At 44.4% G+C, this 21,533-nt stretch overlaps 1 protein-coding gene across 2 annotated transcripts in view; it reads left to right on the forward strand.

The window, feature by feature from the left end:
• The window catches only part of KIFAP3 (kinesin associated protein 3), a 76,503-nt gene extending 56,015 nt beyond the window's left edge, over positions 1-20,488 (forward strand). Inside the window, exons 19-21 of one of the 2 annotated variants that reach the window (XM_075422470.1) lie at positions 401-500; positions 16,458-16,651; positions 18,770-18,974. In XM_075422470.1, coding sequence (XP_075278585.1) covers positions 401-500; positions 16,458-16,651; positions 18,770-18,834 — 359 coding nt within the window. In that variant the 3' untranslated portion in view covers positions 18,835-18,974. Of the gene's footprint in view, positions 1-400; positions 501-16,457; positions 16,652-18,769; positions 18,975-20,059 lie in introns of those variants that run through there. The other variant, XM_075422469.1, reaches the window with a different exon arrangement.
• The last annotated feature ends 1,045 nt before the right edge of the window (positions 20,489-21,533 follow it).

The raw sequence follows: 21,533 nt of genomic DNA on the forward strand, positions 1-21,533 counted from the left end.
GTTAAGAGATACAGTGGTGAAGGGTAGAGTCTGAAAAATTAAGACCTTTGCTGCTTTTCTACTTCTATGCTGCTGGCCCAGATTAATGTTTGGGTCTTCTCTATACTGTTTTTCTGGGCTCACTTTCATGATGGGGCAGACGATGCATCTTGATACAACCTTTACAGGCCCGAGGAAGAAGGGTAAGAGTTAGGTATGGCTTTTTTTAGGGCAGTATGCTGAGCTACTGTTTTTATCATGGAAGTTGCTGTTTTTCATCATTATTGTTGCTTGATATTCCTCCCAGAAATACTGCAAGTTGCTAACGAACTCTGAAGACAAACCAGCACAGGTTGTGTTGCCCACTTGCCCTGAAGTCATGCTTCTTCATACAGTCACTGTACCTTTCTTGTTTTTGTAGATGGCCTAATAGCCCCCGATGGAGTGGTGAGTCCGGATTTCTTCGGTGATTACCATCTTCAGAACGGTGACCTCGTTGGGCAGCATCCCTTCTCTAGCACGTAAATTGCTGTTTGTAAAGAATACACATAATCAAACAATAGCTATTCAAGTTTCTTTATAGGGCCTCATTTGTGTTCAGCAATTTTTGCCCTTATAGCAGTGGGAATGGTTTAGACTAAAAAAGCAGTTCTAGTCTGTCTGCTGAATTATGTTTCTTTTAACATGTTAACGTACACATTGTAATACATGACAGCTTTCCAAAAGCTGTAGAGTAGAAAAGTAAAACTAGAACACACCACTAACTACATATTATGACAATTACTTAAATAAGATTCAGACGTTGTTGGGAAATATCTAGAGAGAGGCTTGAGATGATGACTACCTAGAAGACTTTTGTTTCTAGTATTCCTAAATTGTTGAAAATAAGTTTCTCAGCTGCCAGAACTATTCCTGTGGGTTTGTTTTTTTGTTTGGTTTTGTTTTTTCCCCTTAACCTAAGTCTTCCCAAGGTATTCTCAGTTAGATTACTGATGACACTTACTTTGAAAATTTGCTAGATGAGCAAAAGATGTTGCTTGACTGTTGGGACATGTTTCTTTGAGTTCCCCCTCTGGTCAATGATCTCTCCTTCTCTGAATTTTAGCAAGCTGTTCTAGTTTGAATTTCTGAGTAGACTTCTCCCATGAGTTCAAAATAAATAAAAAAAGACTCAGTTCAAAGAATGAAATCTGCATAGATCCTGTAGCGTTTAGGAAATGCCTTTTATAGAGCATGAATTATGTGCACTCATTAGCAGGAAATATTTCAAACACTTTACAGTCAAGGTGCAGGATTCAGTTTAACAGGATGCTCTCTGGACATGCCCAGCCCTGTGGTTGAAGTTGTTTCTTTGCAAAGGAAGAATGTTATTTTCACCACTTACATCATCTGTCACCATTTGTACAATATGAGTAATTCACAGTATGTACAGCTGAAGCAAAAAGGGCTTTTCTCCCTTACTTTGGCTTCTTGTGAGTGTTAAAAGTGCAATGGATGGTTACGCTTGTTGATTCTACTTGCGATGCACCAGAAAGCTGAACGTTCAGCAGGGGTGGAATGGTGGTGACATCTTTAAGAACAAATTAAAACAACTAAAATGCTCAGATCAGGAGAAAAAAGTAGGACTTAAGAGATGGGTCCCCTTGAAAAAGGGAAGTGTTTATACTCAGTAAGGATTGAGTTCGGACCAGTGTGTAACCCTTTGCGTGGAGCCTGGGTTTGGGAAGGGGATGCTGGCGGCAGTTGTTTCCAAATGCGCAGCCTTCGCTTCAGAACATGCAGGTGATGGAGAAACTGAGGGAAGTATGAGCTATAGGTTACTCTGGGACTCTTACTCTATGACTTACCATTTTCAGCTTTAAAGTAGGCACACCACCCAGGAGACAGCAGATTTCTGTATTAACCAGAACATTGTATGGGTCTGTGGTCCTGACAGTCTCCTTACCCCCGCAGAAGTGGGGGGAAAAGTGTGTAGGGTGAAGCTTGCAGAGTCCTTTGTTCCCAATAAAGTTAAGATATAGCGCCAGCCAAGATGCTCTTGTTTTGCCAGAAAGCGTTCAGTTGGGGAAAAAAAAGTCTTGAGTGGCCTTGGGTAAAAGTTAAAGTAGGTTGCTCGGCCTCAAACTTCAGTCCCTTATCAGGGAGCTATGTTAGTAAGCTGCTTTTTAATCTGGTTGTATTCCACCTAAAATGAGTAGCAAAATACATCTGGTGTATACATAGTTAAATAAAGTATTTGTAGAATTTTCTTGTAATGTCTCAAGGCATTTTGGAGGCTCACCTCAAGAAAGAAAACAGACAAAAGCTGAAGTTTGGCTAATGACAAACTTGGTAATTGCCCATTGATGATAGCCTCTGTAAATATTCAGATTTCTCATGAGAATTCTGTTTTCTAAGAAGACTTTTTTCGATACGATTGCTCTGTGGATTTATCTGCAGTCCAGACACACAGTCTAATTGGAAACAGTGTGGACTGCTGCAAATGTTCTGTCCTATTTGTAACAGAGCAGGACCGAATTGTTTGATAGAATAGATACTGGCAGTCGAACGGCGAATCCGAGTTTTCAGATGTGTGTCATTATCGTTTTGAACTTCTTGGCGCCAGAAGCCAGAATTTCCTGATGCTCAGAGCTAATGTAAAATGCATTAGTGCTCCAAGGCATGAGCCATGGAATTACCAGTCCCATGAGTTTGGAGACTCAGACCCTCCCTTTTCCCAAATTTGAATTGGTGTTGGAAGGTAAAACCATACGTGCTAGAGAACCTAATTAAAAATAATAGCAGCAAGTCAAGGCTCTTTTTATGTATTATATAGTGTACATTTCATCCATACCAAAACATAATTTTAGGGTATTTTTATGCTTACAGTTTAAAGCTAACAAGAACCTTATGTTAAGGATTTATTTTTAACCAGTTCCAGCTTTTAACAAATCAAGATTTTTGTTATAAAAATGGTTCATTTTTCTATTACTAATATTTGAATGTTTTCAGAAACTTTTTTAAAGAAAGTTGAGTTATGATTTGCATAGACTACGAGCAAGTCAGTTAATAGTAACATTTTTTTGAGTTCAGAGAGATGGCCTGAGTAGATGCATATTTTTGGTATTTTCATTTGTTACACTTTTTTTTATTTGTTACACGTTTATTTGTTGTTCCTGTGTCTTCTGGTCTTGGTCTTTTATATGAGGCTTTTTAATTCTGTAACAGAAACAGTTGTTTGCTAAGCAATGGGGTGAGTTCTGAAGGAGTCTTTTCCATCATTTAAGACCACCCTGTGAAATTTGAGGTTGGCGACAACCACGAGCTGACTTCTTGCTCCTGAACTTTGCATACTCTAATCCTTTCTTCTCCTTTCTGCATTCCTGTGTGGAAGACTTAGGATATGTCACCTCTTTAATTTCTCTGAGGTTATTTCCTTAGCGTGCTCGGACTGGATCAGGACTTCTTGCCTCCAGGACAGCCGAATAAGTCAGCCAGAAAGAGTCACCTTTTCAGTGCCTGTATGTCACTGAGAAGCTGAGCTAGTGTTGAACTAGTGTTGGTGCCCCCAGTGCACGACCAGGGCTTAGGTGTGTTCTGGTCACCAACCTCATGTTTTGGAGCGAAAGAAATGAGTCTATGTGGAGAGGCTTTCAAGGACCACAGCCAAACTCAAGTTGCCCTGAAGATTTTAACTGTAAGCAATGTTTAATAATACCTGTGCAAGGGAGCTCAGCCCACACCAGCTGCCATGTATCAGATTGTCATACCAGTTATACTGCATTGAGCAGACAGTGAAAACCATGTGCTTCCTTGGGTGTAGGATGCTAGTTGTGGCAGAGGTTGGGGGCAGCCTCTGCCATTGCAGTTCCACCATGTTACATTCAGCAAAATTCAGGGCAATTGGAGTAGCAGCCGTATCCAGATGTGCAATCAATGAAGTGGTTGACTTTACTGTATCCCCGCAGGGATATCGCAACCACCTCCTGCGGAGTCTGTGTTCCGGCAGACACTGGACCTACATACCTAGACCTGCTGCACAGTCTTAGGTGGGCAGGGAAGTCCTTTTTTGAAGTCAAGAGTAAAACAGGAGCTTAAAAAAGTCGAGGTATGTATAGGCATCTGCGCTCACTGGGTTAGCATGTACAGGTGTTTTTCCCCCAGAATTTAAGAGGGAAACACAAAATAATAGTATTAGAAGTAAGAACATCCATAGATTGGGTGAATTAGGTGGAGTATCTTAGGAGCTGCGTTTTTCAAAGACATTCCCTTCCCAGGGTTTCTTGGACTTTCCCTTGAAACCTAGACTACTGACTTGACTGTCAAGAGTTGAGAATGCTACCTTGCATGATCAGGTCCTGCTTTGTGAAGTACAGAACCACTTCAAAGGGAGCTGTAAAAGTATCTAGCACTAAATTCAGTTTGTAGATTTGCTTGCATGCTTGCTATTCTGGACATATCCTGAAGCAGGCAGAGATAATTGTTGTTTCTGGTACTTGTCAGCATAAAGGAGAAGCAGCACAGAAGTGAAGACCTGGAAGGCTGGCATTTTTCTAATACTGCCGCTCTCATTTTAGGGGCCCAAGGCATTGTTACAAATAGAAATGCTTTGTTTTCTGGTCATCTATCTTGTTTAGTTTACAGCTCTTATTTCTGAACTGTATTCTTAGTGGAGTTGTACTGTTGTGTATGATGTCTATAAATAGGATTATTTCAGAATATATAATATCCACAGAAGCGGTGGTGAAATACATAAACAGCATCTCTTGTTTTCCTCAAAGGTTTGGGGCAGAATGCAAAGTGATTGTAAGGTATGTTTTCCATTCAGCAGAAAATACGTGGCTGAGGAGGTGGTTGTGACAGCTTGTATCCAGGTTTTTTCATTGGCTAGGAAAAGACTCTTGTGATCAGGTTACCAGCTTTGAGTCATCTTACTGTCTTTCAGAAGCAGATGGGCATTAGGCATAGATTTGAAATTTTCATCTGTTATTAAAATCTGTATTCAAGGCTCCTGGTTCTGGTAACCCTTAATATAGAGTGAAAGTTTTATGATTGTAGCAAACAAAATGCCTCACCTTTGGCTAACGTGATGACAGCGTAGTGTCTGAGCTGCAAGGGAGAAAGACCAGCTGAAAGACATCTTCAAGAATCTGTGGTCATTTATCAAATTTTAATGACCTTCTAGAGACTAATTGCTTTCTTAAGACACAAACATGAGAGTGATGGCTAGATGTCTTATAATAGAGATATCCACAGCATTTTTCTTAGCCTCTGAGGAAGAGACCACTTTTTAACCTTTCCCAGCCATAACTAGCTAATGGTACACACTTGAAGTGTGAAAGCCAGGTTTTTTTTAATAATCTTCATCAGAGTTCCCAAATCCTCTGTCTGTAGCTTTAGAAAGATTAATAGTTGGGAACGCTGGAGCTAGCCAAAACTTACTTTTTTTTCTTCCCAAGGAAGTTTTCTCCAGCACAAAATCCTTTAACCTCGTTATAAAATGTAGCAGAGCTGCCATTGCGCAATCTTCATTTTCACTGAGACAAGGCCTTTCTGTGTGTGTGCTGTTCCCGGCGGGTGTGCTCACGTCTCCTCTCAACAGATATCTGATTGAAGCTGCTTCCCAGGGAGCAGTGAGGTTTGGCATGTCAAACAAACCCAGTTTTATGGGGTGACTGTCTGTCTCTGTCCTTGATGGAACATCTTTCCTCTTGCCTGGATTTACAGCGGAAAACTGTAGCCACGTTTCTTCTTTTTGCCATGGCAGGTCATTGTGATACGTTGTGAGGTGAGTATGTGGAGCCAGGCCCTTGCAGGCAGCTCTGCATTGACTTCCCGTAAGCTGTGTCTGCGGCTGGCAGGTATAGGCACGCAGAACCAAGCTGCTGTGTCCCGAGCTGGCGGACACTGCGGTGATGTGGGCTGCAGCAACTTAGTATGTGGCCGTAGGTCCTGGTGGGAGCACAGGGAAGACCATTACTGTGACTTGGCTTATCTCGAGCTGAGCTGCCTACGTGTAGTGTCTGCGTGTGCTAAAAGTCCATGCTGAATAGCAAGAATACTCATATCCGCAGGCTTTTTTGCTTGGGTACCCTGAAGAATATCAGATGTGAATTTTCTTGGGGGAAAGACCTAGGTCTGTAGCCTTGCATTCCTGTTGACTCGTGCCATGTGGCATGAAGTCCCAGTCGTGGGTCACAGCTGAATAGCTCCTGTTCAGGTCAGGTACAGGAGCTGCATCAGGTGCTGGCAAATGCTCCTTTTGGGAATGTTTATCAAAATGTTTTTACATGGTTGTACCTGTAACTTGTATCTTCCATTGACATTTATAGCTATCTTCCATGTAGGTTCTCATCTTCAATCCTGTTTTCTAAAAGCAGTCACATGTTGTATTTCTCAAGCATTGAGGTTAGGATTTCATCTCCTCCTTGCTTTAGTCTCTAAACCCTTCAGGATATATTGCTGATATAAAGAACCTCCTTCCTAAAGAAGGGACTGAAGGAGTTGGTGACCCTCCTGTGGAGTATTCCTCATCCATGGTGCATTTTCAGTAATATGCGCGGTTTATTTAGATGTTTGAACATTCCCTTCCCAGCCTTTCAGCAGGTAAGTGCCATCTTCCAGGCTACCTCTGAAGGTGAAAAACGAATGCTTTAGTAGACGGTAACAGTGAGCTGCCTGAGGCAACCCTTTATAGCCATCAATAGCAGAAGAGACTTCATTTCATAGTTCTTGGAAAGACTAGCTTAGGTAAAAAAGCATGTTCTGTCGTGGGCTCAGTGCTACAGTAGAATTGAAAGTATCCACAGCTCTCTTTCCTCGTCATTTGAATAGAGGCAGTCTTTCTGTCTTAGAGGTGGACATATAATGGATATAAAGTCTTTTAATTAATGGAAAGAAAAGCTAACAGGGTGTAAATTATTATTACAATGTGATTCTACTTTCAAACATTTTACCGTAGTGGTATTTCTTACAGTTCTGTACATTACTGCTTCTTTTCCATACTCAAACTTTATTTTAAAAACAAACCAAAACTCCACTTTTTTGCCTTTGCAATATATACAGCCGAGTTGAACTCAGCTTCTACCATTTGGACACTATTTAATTTGCATTTCCCAAGAGAATTGAATTAGGTTTTTATTAGTAAATTGGGCCTATAACCTTGTAGGCAGGTTTTATTAGTTTATTGCACATCAGTATTAGCAAATTGTAAATCTCACTGAAACGAATTTGAAAAGACCTTAAAGAGAAGCCCAGAACCAGTGAAGTTTCTGGAGACAAATAAGGAGGTGTTTTGTTTGGTTTGGTTTTTTTTAAGCCCAGATGATGTTGTTAGTGGTAGCAGAGTCATATCTTTTTTATCATGTTCTGTTGTCCTAACTGCCTACGTGTTTAGTTTTGAAGAAGTTAAACTGAATATGGTCAGGAGGATTTTGCTGAATTTCTGATATGGCTCTTGTATGGCTTGACGTGACAGAGACAAAGCACACTCCTCGCATTTACTGACTCTTCGTGTGGAGCAGGCAGGTAAGCTGCTTGTTGTTCATCGGTGCCTGTTCGGGTGGCACGTGTGCTTGGAATTAAGATCTTGCATCTGAAAGGTAGTAGTAGGGAAGCAGAGCTTGCTAAGAGCTTTTGAATGTGAGCTTGGATCTCTTCATGTCTAGTTTATAATAATCTGTTTCTGCACCAGTCCTAGAGTTATCTCTTTCCTTTCCGTGATATTTTAGGTAGCGGTCATGTTCCCTGCTAGCTGTCACTTTGTTAGTTTTGTCATACTGTCTTCTCAAAGCCATGTTTATAGAAACTGAATACTGCAACCTGATGATATGATAATCCAGTTTAGAGGTCACTAATATGTATTTGACCAAATTATACTGTTATGATGTGGACAGTTATTGTAGCGTTTTTGAAGACCAGGAGACTGATTATTCAAGGGGAAGAAGATTTTTCTCTGACCCATATTCACCAGTGAGACTTTCCCAGGGTTTGGAGATCTGTGCACACCATGCCCCTAAACACTGAGGGCCCAGCACTGCCTGTAATTTTGGAGTATCCAGACACTATTCTTCATTTACAGTATTCTCTATACAGCAACTTTTTTACGTGCCTGGGTGCTTATTTATTGTTATTCTGTTCTTAGACTGTATCAGGAGAAGCTTCCGAGCAGCTCTCCTTGTATCCCCCCGCACGCAGACGATGTCCACAGTGCAACCCACAGTCCTCGCCCCAAAGAGCTGACAGTGAGGACGGGCGGGGAACCAAAGGCAGGAGAGGAGAAGTTCCTCATCTGGAGCGAGGTGCCGGAGCCTGGCGCAGAGCAGCGCTCTCCTGACTGCTCGCGTGGTGCCCCAGTGACCGGACCACACCACCGCGCCAAGGTGTGTGGTCCGTAATCGCGACGGATCGTGTTGCACTTGTTTCATTTACTGTAAGGGCTGTTTAATTGCTCTGAACAATTACACCAGTGTGCCAAGAGATGGAATAGCTTGCTTGGGAATACTTTAAAGGTCCGTTTTTTTCAGCAAGTTGCAGATGCCATTTGGGAAGAGAGTTAACGTGGAGGTTTTAGTGCGCTTCAGCTCTTTCGGAATATAGGATACTTGGGCTTCTTTCACTTGCAGCCACTTCTTTCACATTTTTAGTTGCTTTTTATTTTATTATATTCCACCTGCAGTTGGCCTCATTTAACTGACATAGTTTAATAGTTTAGGTGGCTATTAAGAATTTTAAAAGAATACCAAAATGCTGTAGCAGTTATCTCAAGTCCTTTGGAATGTCTTACCAAAAAATCCCCCCAACCTGGGTCTGTCTCTTCTGAAATGTAACATTAATTAATTCCCATGTTCTGTCTGCTGCTCTTAGTCCCTCCAGATGTGCTACTAGGAATAGACTGGCTCCCTGGTTACAAGCCATCTGGGCTCTGTAAACTGATTTGCACTTATATTAAACAATAAGTGAACAGAATGCGGAAGAGTTATTAAAGCAAATGTACATTGCTTATAAATCTCAAAGTAAAATATTAAAATGTAGTAAACGGGAATGGAATGTGCAAATGAAGACCTGCTTGTTTTTAATGAGTTTAGCTGTGACCTTCTCGATTTCAACCAAAAGAAAAGAATTTTATTTTTCTCCTTAAAAAAAAAAAAAAAGAGAGAGAAAAAGAAACTATAAAACTGCTTACAGAAGTATCTGAGACAAAAACAAGGAAATATAATGTTCTAAACTTGACTGGTCCAAACCACTCAAGCTGCTGTGACAGCTCATAAAACTGAGAGTAGTTTTTAACTGGACTCTGTTTTACATTGCCAGAGTGAATTTTCCTTGCAGGAAGTAGCCAGAAGGTTTATTTAGTTTCCAGACTGCTGCTTTGATCTTTCCATTCTGTCACTTCTCAGGTTACATAGCCCTTTTTCACTGCAGTAAATCTGCAACAGTTAATGAGAATAAAATTTCCTCCTTCTCACTGATCGCATGCTGTTAAATGCCAAACCACAGCCAGCAGCATATTTGCAGAATTCAGCTGCACTGTACAAAAACAGCACAATCAGTTTAATCTTGTTGGTTTTGTAATTCATTTTATTGAGCTTTCCTTTTTCAAGTGACCTATTTTATCAAGACAAGTTGGTTGCAAGGCCAGACCTGGAAGAAAGATTTAAAACCGTAATAAAGTGAGGGGTGTTTTGTACGTTATGTCTAAGCACGCTCACAGGATTCAAAATTAAACCTACCATGAGTAGTTTTAAAAAGGCCTGTATATCAGTGGGCTATTTCTTATGGTTATTATCTGAACTGAGCATGTGCTGCGAACAAGTCTCGAGTATAAAAATCAATGCAACATATCAAATTAATTTCTTTGCCAAATAGTTAAAATTGTTTTGATTCTAAAATTTTGAAGTCGTGTTTATCAGCTTCAGCCAGTCAAGTATGATGACTGCACCACCCTTTTCTCTTCCCTCTACAAAGCTAGAAGATTATTTTGTTAACCATGAGATTTAAAAAAATAATAAGTTTAGAGAGGTTTTTTGCTTTCTGGGTTTTGAGCTTTTTAAGTTTTATTTTTTCCAAGAGTCCCTGCCCAACCTTTGGCCTGGAAACATTTTATTTTTTGCTAATTTAATTAAGTTGAAATTTTTGCATAATAATGCTACTCGAGAGTATAGATCTCCAACAAAATGTTCCACATCTGTATTTGTATCTGGCTTGTTCCCTAATATATCCAGTGTTAGTCCTAAGAAAGAAAGCAGCACTGAGATTTACTTCCTTCTTGGTTTGCACTAAAATCGTCACTGATTTGGGATAGATTTTGACTAGATTTCACTAGGGCCCTGTGTTGATATATCAGAGCAGTTGAAATCTGGACAATCATCTATGGTGGTAAAAAATATTTAAAGTTTATTCATCAGTAGTAATGCTCTGACTGCATTTGCTGCGTGCGCTCTAGTGAACACTGCAAATCCCCTAGTAATGTTAACTTTCAGAAGAGACTTTGAAAGCTTTTATTGGCTGCAGCTGTAAGTCAAAGCAGAACAGATATTTCTGACTCTCCCTCCAGCATCTGGATTATCATCCCCACGGAGTTGCCGGGTTCTTGGTGCTGAGCCCTGGAGGCAGCGCGACTGTCAGCCAGTGACCTGCTGGCGTGGCTTTTCTGGGTATTTATGCACACAAGGGAATGTTGGGGTTTTTTTCCCCGTTTGTATTGAAGCACAGAGCTGAGTGGCAGTACTTGGACTTGAGGAGCTTGCATAAATATTTAAAGGAATAATTCTCCAGCTAAGAGCCCTTCAATGCAGGGCACTGACAACTTGCATTTCTGCTTCAGCTGCGTACCCCCGGAGTACATTTTCACAGTGACCCTGCCCTGTAACCTAGCACAGGAAGCCAGAAACGCTTCCCATCTGGAGGAGGGGCGGCTGGTGGAAGACGTGGAGCAGAACCTGCACTGCTCTAGTCCATGACACCAGTCACCTCTATGAAGTTACCGCTTCAGGGTCTTACTCTGCTCAGGCTGTTGCCTGCAGCTTCTGTAACCAGCGTTAACACTGACATTGCTGGGGCTCAGCAAAGAGGTGGTTGAAACCTCCCCAAGCCAGACCTGTCCCTGGGTTAAGATTAAGGCAACGCGCTCTTCAGTTTATGGATTTGACACAAATACTTTGGACTGTGCAAGGAGAGAGGGGGAGGGAAGGACATCGTCTTTGCTTTTTAATTGCCTGTTCCTCAGGGCTTTTTTGTTTTATTTGTTTTATTTGGTTTTGTTAATTAATTTGTATGAAATGGGTATATCAGTGGGTTTGGCCAGTTGTTGAGCCAGCAGCACAGGAGATGTTTCTGTCAGGCTTAGAATGGAAAGACAGAACTCTTGGTTTCCGCTCCAGCTCCGACTGTTCACTTGACCTTTTAACAAATCCAGTGCAGAATAGCTGAGAACCTCCCTGTCCACGTGGGAACTGTGAGCCTGGGTGAGGGAATGCTGGGGACATTATCTGATGCCCTGTAAAGAAACAAGACAGCTGTATGAAACAACTTGAGTTCTTGAGTGGCTTTTTTGCCCCCAGCTGTATTCTGGATTGGTTGCCTTGCTAGCAGATCAGAAATACTCTTTTTTTCCTCTTTGAGGGGTGTTACAGAATAAGCAGAAGTCTTTTCTATCTACGTCAGTCTAATCTGAGTCTTCTCGTTACTGTAGTTTGTCACTTGCTGTCTTTAATGGCTGGGGTGTATTTTCTTCCAATCCTCCGATGGGAAACTGAGGTCATGGGGAAAAGAAGCAACTTGCCCGAATCACACAGCAGGTAGCTGACAGAGCACGAAACCGAGCCCAAGTCCTGGGCTGCTCTCGCAGAGCGGGGATGGCAAGCTCTGCAGCTTTCAAGCAAGGCTCTTACTGAATTTGGCGAAGCAAGGTCATTTGGTTTTAGTTCAGTGCTCTCTTACTATTCAGTTGGGAAATTTTTTAATTTTTTTTTTAATGCTGCCTCCCCACCAGTGAATTTTGGCGTGCTTATTGCCTGGTGCGTAGCTGGAGCCTGACACAGAAGACACAGTGCTCATTTCTACACAATTGTCAGATTTGCATTTGTTTATAATTAAATGGCAGAAACAGCAGTATTGTGCTGAGATACAACTGGGCACCAAGTCCAGAAGCAACTGGAAACTTTAAGTCATTAAGTGCACTGAAGGAAGCTGGATCATATGGAAGGAGAGACACGATCATACCCATAAAAGCTGTATCATGATGCACAGGGGAGCTAAAGTATTATTGCACAGGTTCATCCTGACATTTTCCATCTCCTGAGCAGATACGGTATTACTGTTTCAGGAATGTTAATATTCAGTGCTAATGTAGAGCTGGACTTGGTGTTTGCAGTGTGCACAGTCACCCTGCCACAAAACTCGCCTCCCGCTTGAGAGATAGAAAGCACAGGGAAAAAAGCTTCACAGATAGGGGAGAAAGAAAGTTGGGGCTGAGAGAGGCAGAACTCAAGAGACTTGTGGTTTGTAGTTTAACGTCATTACCAGTAGTGGGAGAATCTACGGTTACAGGACATAATATAAAGAAACATTGTTTTTTCTAAGGCTTCTCAGTTGTACGCTGTTTCTCCATAACCCATGGTCTGTGCTCTTACTCTGAAGGACAGAAAATTTATGGTCAGTGAGGCAAAACCAGAGGTATCTGGCACGTAGCAGTAAACAGGATCGTCTTCTCAGTCGCTAAGACTCTAAGCAAGGGGAAGACGCAACCAGCCGAACGGCGCTTCCTGATGCCCCCCCTCTTTTGTGACCGGTGTTAGGAAAATGGTGTCCCACCCGGCGTTCAGCTGACAGTGAGTATTGGCCAGAGAGTCTATGGGTTTCACAGGCTTTAAGCTCTGGTGAAAGTGTGGTGGGTAGCTGGTACCTGCAAAGGATTAGCTACGTTTTTCTTACATTTCCCACCTCGTGCCTGAATCCCCACTGTAGGATGGGACAGGGCCTGGATGCCCCCCGCTCCCTCTGCCTTTCCGTACCCTGGTCTGCGCAGAGGAAACCTGCGGAGGGAGGGAGCTGTGGCGTTTGCTAACTGATCTCCGGACTGGGCTAGCAGGACTGCAGCCTCTGCCGCATCCCTTCTGTGATTGTACTGCCCTGCGCCGCTGTCGCTGTCTCAGACCTACGGTCTGGCACCTTCCATCAACACTTCAAAGAAACCAAACAATCAAAAAAAACCCACTGGGAGGAGAGAAAAAAAATACAGACTTTGCTGCTGGCAAACTCCCATGTCTTTTGTTGGCAAGTGTTATAAACAACAAACTGTACCTCAGTTGTGCAGGTTATAATGGCGCGCTTGTCTCGATGGGAGACTGGTGTGCCGTTTCTAAGCCTTAAGTACCTCGTAAGGGGAAAATACAGCCTTCGGTGTTCATCTGAGCAGAACTTGTGTCTGTTACAGACAGGGACCTGATACAGCATTATAGATTACAGGGGTTTATGGCATGAGAGTTTATAAGGCAACACAGGATGGTAACTGTGCCACGTGTTACCACCAGGGCTATCACACCCCAGTAGATTCACAGAAGGGAAATGTTAGGACTTCAGGGATGTGCTGCACCAAACTCTGAATGCCTGCATGGGGTGAGGTGGGGCATGTTTTGAGTGCAGACAGTGGTTTTTAGAAACAGTAATGTAAGGTGTATAAAGGGAGAAGGTACAGAGGAAACGGAGGAGTTGCTGTGAACTGCACTGGTGTCAGGCTGCTGAAGGGTGCTCAGACACCTGCTGGGTCCAACCCCTGTCTCTGGTACTTGGGAGTAGTTTTGCAGAGCTGCAGGTGTGCTCCATGGCAGGAAGAAAATGTGTCATGTACATAACCAGGGGCTGCCTGGTTATGTCTGCAGATAAACCCTTGCAGCAGCTCACCGGAGCATGTGGAGAACTTTGGGTGCGATTCCTTCATTAGGACTTGCAAGGGTTGTTGATGAGTTGAGATCTGTAAGTAGTGTTTACCTGGCCTTACCAAGGTCAGAGGACCCAGTGAATTATAAATGTATAGATTTTTTTTTTATAAAACAGATTGTATTTTTAATAGAATTACGAAACTTGTATACCCAGTGAGTAGCTGAGAGCCTCTCACACATGAGGCTGCCATAAGCCTGGTTGATGCAGAATAAGGAGGGAGGATTGACAGGGTTTTAGAACAGGTTTAGGATGAAAAGAAATGTAACTGAAATCGTGGCTCTGGTGGAAGCACCGTATGTGTTTAGCTTGGCTTTCATTTTCAGTGGACAGTGATTTCAGGGTCCTTTAATTTTGGGCTTCCAACCATGAAACTGGTAAGCTGAAAAGGGTGACATCTGGGCCCTAAAGCGTAAGCTCCTAAAGTGGTACTTCACGCTCTAAGGTGAGGACTCTTCCTGGGCCACCGTCGCCTGCCCTGGCCATCACGATCTCTTCCAGTGCGGTCTGGTACGACTCTTGCCATACCGCTTCACGCCTCTTTCGTGAGTGTGCGGGCCGGCTTCCCCAGCAGTGTTTGTTGCTGGGATCGCTCTGAGATCCATGCATCCTACCGGGGGTTTTCCGGGTGGACTGCAAGGGCTTAGTTTTGACCAAGAAGTTCCCCAGTGACCCAGGACTTGCCTTTCTGAGGCCCTGCTTACGCCAGAGGAATTAGTACCCGTTTTAGCGCAGCTTGTCAGCACCAGCACTCGTAACAGCGTGAACGCTAGCGTGGACAGGCTCAGGTGTCTATCGCATCAGGAAAACTTACAGCAAGCAGCCGTGCACCGTGGTCAGTCTGCACCCCGGTGCTAATTGCGCTAGCTCAGGCTCAGCTCAAGCCTGTTGCTGTCTGCCTCCTCATCTTGCCTGAGCCTGAAGACCACCCTCTGTGTGAACGGCTCCACCAAACACTGTGAACCCAGATAAGCTCTGCTATTGATGCACTTTTTCCTATGTTGTTAAAACTGAAAAGACGGCCCTAGGAATTGATTATGTAAGTCCCAGAGACAGGTAGGAGGATTTTTCCAACAAAACTGAGCATTACAGAATGATTATTTCTGCCATCAGTGAAAATAGTTAAAAAGGTGACTTGCCACGACCCCAGCAGCAGCAAGGGCAAGCTTGGAGCTAAGCACAGACTGTTAAAGGCGTTTCTGACTCAAGGACGGAGTCTCAGGGGCAGCAAAGGTACCTGAACGGGAACCACGACAGAGGGCTGCCGGCAGAGGCTGCCCAGTCTCCCGGACATGCCACGAAGCCTCTCTGGTCTCTGAGGCTCCGGGCGCAGGAGGGAGTTAAGGAAGGGAGGTGTTTTGGGGACGCGGTGGGATGCTGGCTGGCGTTTCCTGCTGTGAGGGGGGACACGGTTGGTCTTTACATTTTAAATGATGTCAGGGCACCGAGGATCCTAGATGGGCATATTGATTTGGATGTTATGAATCAGAGTAAGCATCACTGAGCAGAGCTGTTAAGAAATCTCTCCTCACTCGGGCACATCGGGAACGTTTTCGTCTTCTGCATGTGTTCTTCAGTTCCCCAGCAGCACAAGCAAATTGGAAAGTTCAGCTGTCACTGGGGGAAGGTCATAGATCACACTAGCAGCCTGAGTAATCCAAGAGGTTTTAAGTATCATAGCATTTAGTTTAAAGTGAAATTTGCTCTGACAGGGGCTGGCAGACCAATAGGAAAAAGAAATATTTGTGCTTGGAGAAGTGCATGTGTAGAGACCGCGAGTATAACTGATGGCTGGAAGTGATTTCAGTCTAAAAAAAACAAATCATTAAGAGAATGCATAGGGGTAAAATACACAGTTCATATTTTAAAGGGTCTCAAAATGAACCAGCAACTGAGGTTAGCAGTACATGGTAATTAGCTGTGCTGTTCACTGTTTAACTCCATCAGCTCCGGGCGTGGTGGTAAACTTTGCACAAGCAGACGGTTGTGCTTTGACGGCGTGGTGAGCAGGCACCAATCCCTCCGTGCGCACGCGTGCAATTTTGTGAGACAAAACTGCCATAACTAACTTGCAGATTAAGGCGACAGCGTAAGTCATCTATCTGAGGAGTTCGCCGTGGCGGGGTGTGATCCGTATCCGTTACACAACTACAGGGACTGCGTGCGCTGCCGCTAGGTACCTCGTTGAACAGGGCTGACTGACAGCAGGAAGAAATACCAATCTGGGTGTGAGTATTGTTGCCCCAATGGCGTAGTTGTGTCCCTAACTTTTTGGGAAGACGGGCGGATGCTTGCTCTGCTGAGCAAGGAGTTTCCCTGTAGATGCTGTATAAATTAGGCCAACACCACGTTTTTTCTTAGGAGCAAGTTTTGAAGTTGATTGCTTGTATAAATCTAAGAACATGTGGCACAAATCATGAGCTCAGGCCAGTCGTTACCCAACAAGTGCTCGCAGCCAAGAAGCTACCATCTTTCCTGGCTCTGCCCTGCTGCTGTTCTTGGCAGAAGTGGCACGGATTTGTCAGGACTTGGTTTTTAACCCCCTGTTTCCACCTTGGTAGGTTATGCTTGCAGAGTCGCTGCCCTTGGCCTGCCACCGGCCTCACGACTAAGCCAGGCTTCAGTCTAGAGACGTGCGTTGGCTGTTTTGTTGCCCTACCCCTCGGGTACCTCCTGGGTTCAGGAGCCTTTCCTGCAGCTACGAGGACAAGCATTTTGCTCGGGGCTGCCAGCGCAAACAATCCGATAGGCAACGCTGGGATGTTTCAAGAGCACTAACATGAAAAAATGAAGCCAACTTTTTTTGGAAGTATGTACAAGCCTTCATTTCCTTAAGAGAAATATTTAGATAGGAGAGGGTGGTGGTTTGATCAAGGTGTTTCAATGTGATTTTCTGTTCCTTTTTAATCTTTTTTTTAACTGTCCAAAGCAGTTATCAGCTGATCCATCTCTTCCAGTTTTCTTCAGGACACTGACATATGTCTGAACCATTTGGAAATAACTGATACTTCTCAGAGTTTAAACTCTAGGGATCTTTACCTAATTACTTACACATTTATAAAAAAAAAAAAGATTGTGATTGAAACCATATTTTCCCTGCTTTCGTTATCAATTTAAATACATTTAAAAGTTCTTTGAGTGGGGATTACTGGACTGCAGCAGAGGGCCGGGCGGTGCCTCCAGCGATGGAGACCCATTGCCACCTCCTGGCTCCGGGTCCTTACTGCACCTCGCTCCAAACCCCGGCGTCACCGTAGGACAGAACGGAGCCACTGCAAGAAGTCCTCGAAACTCCACAGCATCAAGAGAAGCCCCATTCCCACGCAAGAAGAAAGTCCTGCTTTGGGACAGGTCTCTCGGCTGCAGTCTGTGCTGTGTCCCTCGCTGCCAGGCTGGCTCCTGCTGTCTGTCCGGCACGCCAAGGCTCGCTTGCCTCGCTGCCGGCAGCCTCCCGTGTGAAGATTTTGGTAGTTAGCAGAAATGCAAAAAGCCCCACTCCTACCATGCTAGTCATAAAAACCAATGTTGTTACAATCACAGGAAAAAAAAACATTGAAAGATAAGCCCAGAAAAGCTTTTTCTGTTAAGATATCTTTTCATTATAAATCAACCGTAGATGCTTTAAGGATCTTTTGGAGAAACCAATGGAATTCCTGAGTTTAAAGATAGCCTTAAAGGGTCCTGCTTCTCTGCAGTGTTACACGTGTGTGGTATCACTGGGAACTTGTAGCAGTACAACACAACTGGATTCTGAACTTCCACATCCCACTACAGCACCTTTTAGTACGTTACTAACTCCTAATAGTAACAGTCCTGAAAGAACTCTGTTAAAGAACTGGCATGGTTTTACAGTAGTTATTCTTTTGTTTTCTGAACTGCCAAACCAATCGGTCAGCTTCATGATAGGTCTTTGTCTGGAGGAGCTTGGTGGCCTGTGCTCAGAAGGCTGCACCTAGCAGCAGCCTGTCTGAGGTCGGTTGGTCGGTCTGTCTGTCTGCTCCCTTTGCGTACTGCAGATCAGTAACCGGTGGAAGCAGGGACCATCCTTTGACTCAGGTGAGCGCAGGGTTTGGTGTTTCTGGAGACAAGAGTTAGATACAAAGGAACAGGATTCCTCTTCATCCTTTATTTCGGGAGTCTTGTAAAGCTTCAGGCCTGCAAATGAGAAAGCTGCTGTTTGCCAGGTGCAAAGCAGGGACCTGGAGAAGGTGCCTCGGAGGTCACCAGCTCATTTCATAACGGGCTTGGAAAAGAGTAAGAGGACTTTGGAGTGGCTACAGGAAGGGATGGGTGGCCGGAGGAAAGTGTGGAGCCAGAGGCATGCTTTCACATAGCTTTGCACTGCTGTGGGGTACACCACGGCTACTCTGCTTCTCTTTGCCGTGCTGAAGGGGCTGATCAGCCCTTAAGGTCAGACTGATGGCTCCGTCTGCGAGTGACGAGACAGGGGCATCACCCATTCAAGTAGAGACAGGGAGACGTGGAAATATGGGGGACAATCTTTAGTAGCGATAACAGTGACAGGACGAGGCGTAATGGTTTTAAACTAAAACAGGGTAGGTTTAGGCTAGATATAAGGAAGAAATTCTTTACAATGAGGATTGTGAAACACTGGAATGGGTTGCCCAGAGAGGTAGTGGAGGCCCCATCCCTGGAAACATTTAAGACCAGGTTGGACAGGGCTCTGAGCAACCTGATCTAGTTAGCGGTGTCCCTGCTTGCTGCAGGGGGGTTGGACTAGATGACCTCTAGGGGTCTGTTCCGACCCAAAACTTTCTATGATTTTCAGGGCACTGCATTTCTCGAGATACGTTCAAGCGAAACAGAATGATTCTGTCTGCAGTTTGGCTTGTTGACTGTGTCCCCTCCTTCTCGGAGAACAAATCTGGGCCTCAGACCTCCCACCTTCACCTGATGATCAGAATATCCCGTGAGTGAACTAGTTTCCTGAGAAACCAGGCACCAGGGATCCTTTCCTAGGACCTCATGGAGCCACGATCTGAGGAAAGTGTCTTTGCAAGGACAGCATGACAAGCACGGTGCCCCACCGCTCCCCCTGAGCCCCTGCAGTCCAGCTGAGGCAGCAACGCCAGCGTTGTGCTGAGCCAGGGCCCGGGGCCCAGCCATTGTCAGCTTCTGCATGGGTCGCTCGTCCCCGGCCCGGGCTGTTGCATAACCCGCTTTCCCTATGTGTAATCGGCAGTAATGAGACTCAGCTTTTACCCACTCCGAAAGCACTTTGGTTCTTTGTGTTTTGACAGTCTGCAGAGGGGAAGTTCAACTCCTTTCAATGCATCTTCAGTCAGACAATAAATCAGAACCCTTTTCCATTTGTCCTTCTGCTGAAGTGGAAGTTAAGAAGCGACATAACTATGAATAGGCAGTAATCCCATCTTAGATAATGTTCATTTTTCCTCTGCCTCCTACATGAGAGTTATTGTTGAGCATGAAATATGTGCCACTTTTCCCTACGCAGTTCTTGTGCTTTAGTATCTAATTTATTGCTGTGGGACTTTTTGGGTGTAAAAGATTCTGTTATATATGAAAAATGAATTATTCTGTCTCATTAGTACGTAGCCTTTCAGTATATGATGAATTCTTTCTGCCATTTGGCTGTCAATCTTGTATCCCACCAGAAACACTGTCCTTTGCTGAGCTGTGCTGCTGTGCCAGGTATTCTCACTTTCTCGTTTCTAGCTGGTATTTTCCCAGGGGCTTCAGAAATGTGCTGCGGGAAGGAAATTGGATTATTCAGATGGGCTGTGTAGGGCAGGGTCACCAGTGGGCTTTGCAAGAAGCATGCCTGAAGCCTTTCCTGAAAGACATCTTAACTTTAACGTACAGAGGGAGAAACTGAGTCGCACGCGTAAAGTGCTTTGCGAGTGAATTCATAAAAGGATAAAAGAGAAGACTTCTGTCTCTTCTGCGATTTCTGTTTGACCTGAAAGCTCTTCCTCGATAGTTGTCGTGTTCATTTCTCTGCAGTGTTTCTTTTCCTACCAAGGGAAGAGGAGACAGAGCAGTGCTGGCTAGAAGGGGAAGATGGCTCCCAAAGTTGCCTCCCGAAATTGTCTCCGTGGCGGGAGGAGTGGGGGACACCAGCACTAGTACGCCTGCCCTCCCATATCAAAACCTACAGTTTCTTTCTCCCCTTTTTTTGTAGCATCGGAGTTGATGGATTTGGTCAATCCCCGGGGGTCCCTGGCCGCCCAGCGACTGCGTATGGCTACCGCCCGGACGAGCCTTACTACTACAGCTACGGAGCGCGGTAAAAGGGCCCGCTCTGCGCCCCGGGGTGCTGCCGCCTGCCCTGGAGGAACCGCCCTGGATCTGTCCCTTGTTAGTGCATGGTTGTACCATGGTGGGTCCGTCGTTAGGTGTCCGTCGGTGTGTGTAGCTCCAGATAGACCTCACCTTTCTGGGTCCAGTGTTTTAGTGACAGCATGTACTCTTTGGTTGCTCTTTGTCATCATTTTTGTACAGTGTTTGCTCTGTGACTTGAAAGCAAGAATGGGGAAAGCTACTGGACTGGAAAGTGTCACATTATGTATATTAAGCTACTAATTTAATTTCTATTAAATATGAAAACCTGTGTGGTCAGCAGTGGTGAGTGTTTTGTTTGTTTTACGAGGCCTTCAGGGAGAACGCTTCATGTGAAGCATGTTTAATGTGGATTGTGTCCCTCTGATGCCTGAGCAACAGGAACGCTGTTAAGCCCCAGCATCTCCTGGCTCTGCCCTGACACATAATTACCAAAGTCCAGTCCTGGGTCTGAAGACCCAGGAAAGATGGCACAGATTCACTCCCCTGGAGCTTCAAACATTTACAATCTCCTTTAAATGCTTCAAAATGCTTAAAATTAGAAACTACCCTACAACAGAATAGCTTTACCATGGTGTTTGCTTAAATAGAGTTCTGTGGGCTGAGAGAAGACAGCCACACCCTGAGGACCAGCAAGAGCAAAAACCACTGTAACTTAGTTCAGAATCTCGACACGGAGCCTTCCCCCCAGCTTTCCCATCCTAAAATACAAATACATCCCGTCTGGCGCGTTCACAGGTCTGAGGCTGGGCCTAAGCACGGATCAGTGACCGAGCGGCAGAGGCCGGCCAAGATGCCTTCACGCGACTGCATGAAGCCGTGTTTTGAAACGTGCTGTGAGCAACCAGAGTTCAGGCCAAAGCTGTTCGTAAGTTGTGCACCCCTGCCCCAAAGAGACAGAAGGTGGCATACGGAAATGCCCACTGCCACAGACATCAAGACAGCAGTTCACAGTTTCACTTTTTAAGAGAAAAGCTACCTCCATCTCATCATCTTTTATTTAAATGGCTGCTGATTTACAGGATTGTTCCTCTCCTCTTTTCCCCCTCATTTCTGGCTTAAACAGAAAATGGACTTGCATCAGGGGCTGATACTACTAAGACAGTAACCAGTAATCCCATGAGGCTGGTGTCTGTGCTGGGAAGGTGATCCTCAGCGGCACGGGGTTGTTTAGGGAGTTGACAGGTTGTTAGTCTACTTCAAAAATATTTTTAAAATCGAGGTTCTTTTTAAATCTTGCTTTATCTTTTAAAAGTGTGCAGGTACTTTTATGTGCACTGTTACTCACTGTGTTTCACGCTGCATGACTGGAAATG

The sequence above is a fragment of the Opisthocomus hoazin genome, chromosome 6, assembly GCF_030867145.1.
Source record: "Opisthocomus hoazin isolate bOpiHoa1 chromosome 6, bOpiHoa1.hap1, whole genome shotgun sequence".
Taxonomy (NCBI): domain Eukaryota; kingdom Metazoa; phylum Chordata; class Aves; order Opisthocomiformes; family Opisthocomidae; genus Opisthocomus; species Opisthocomus hoazin.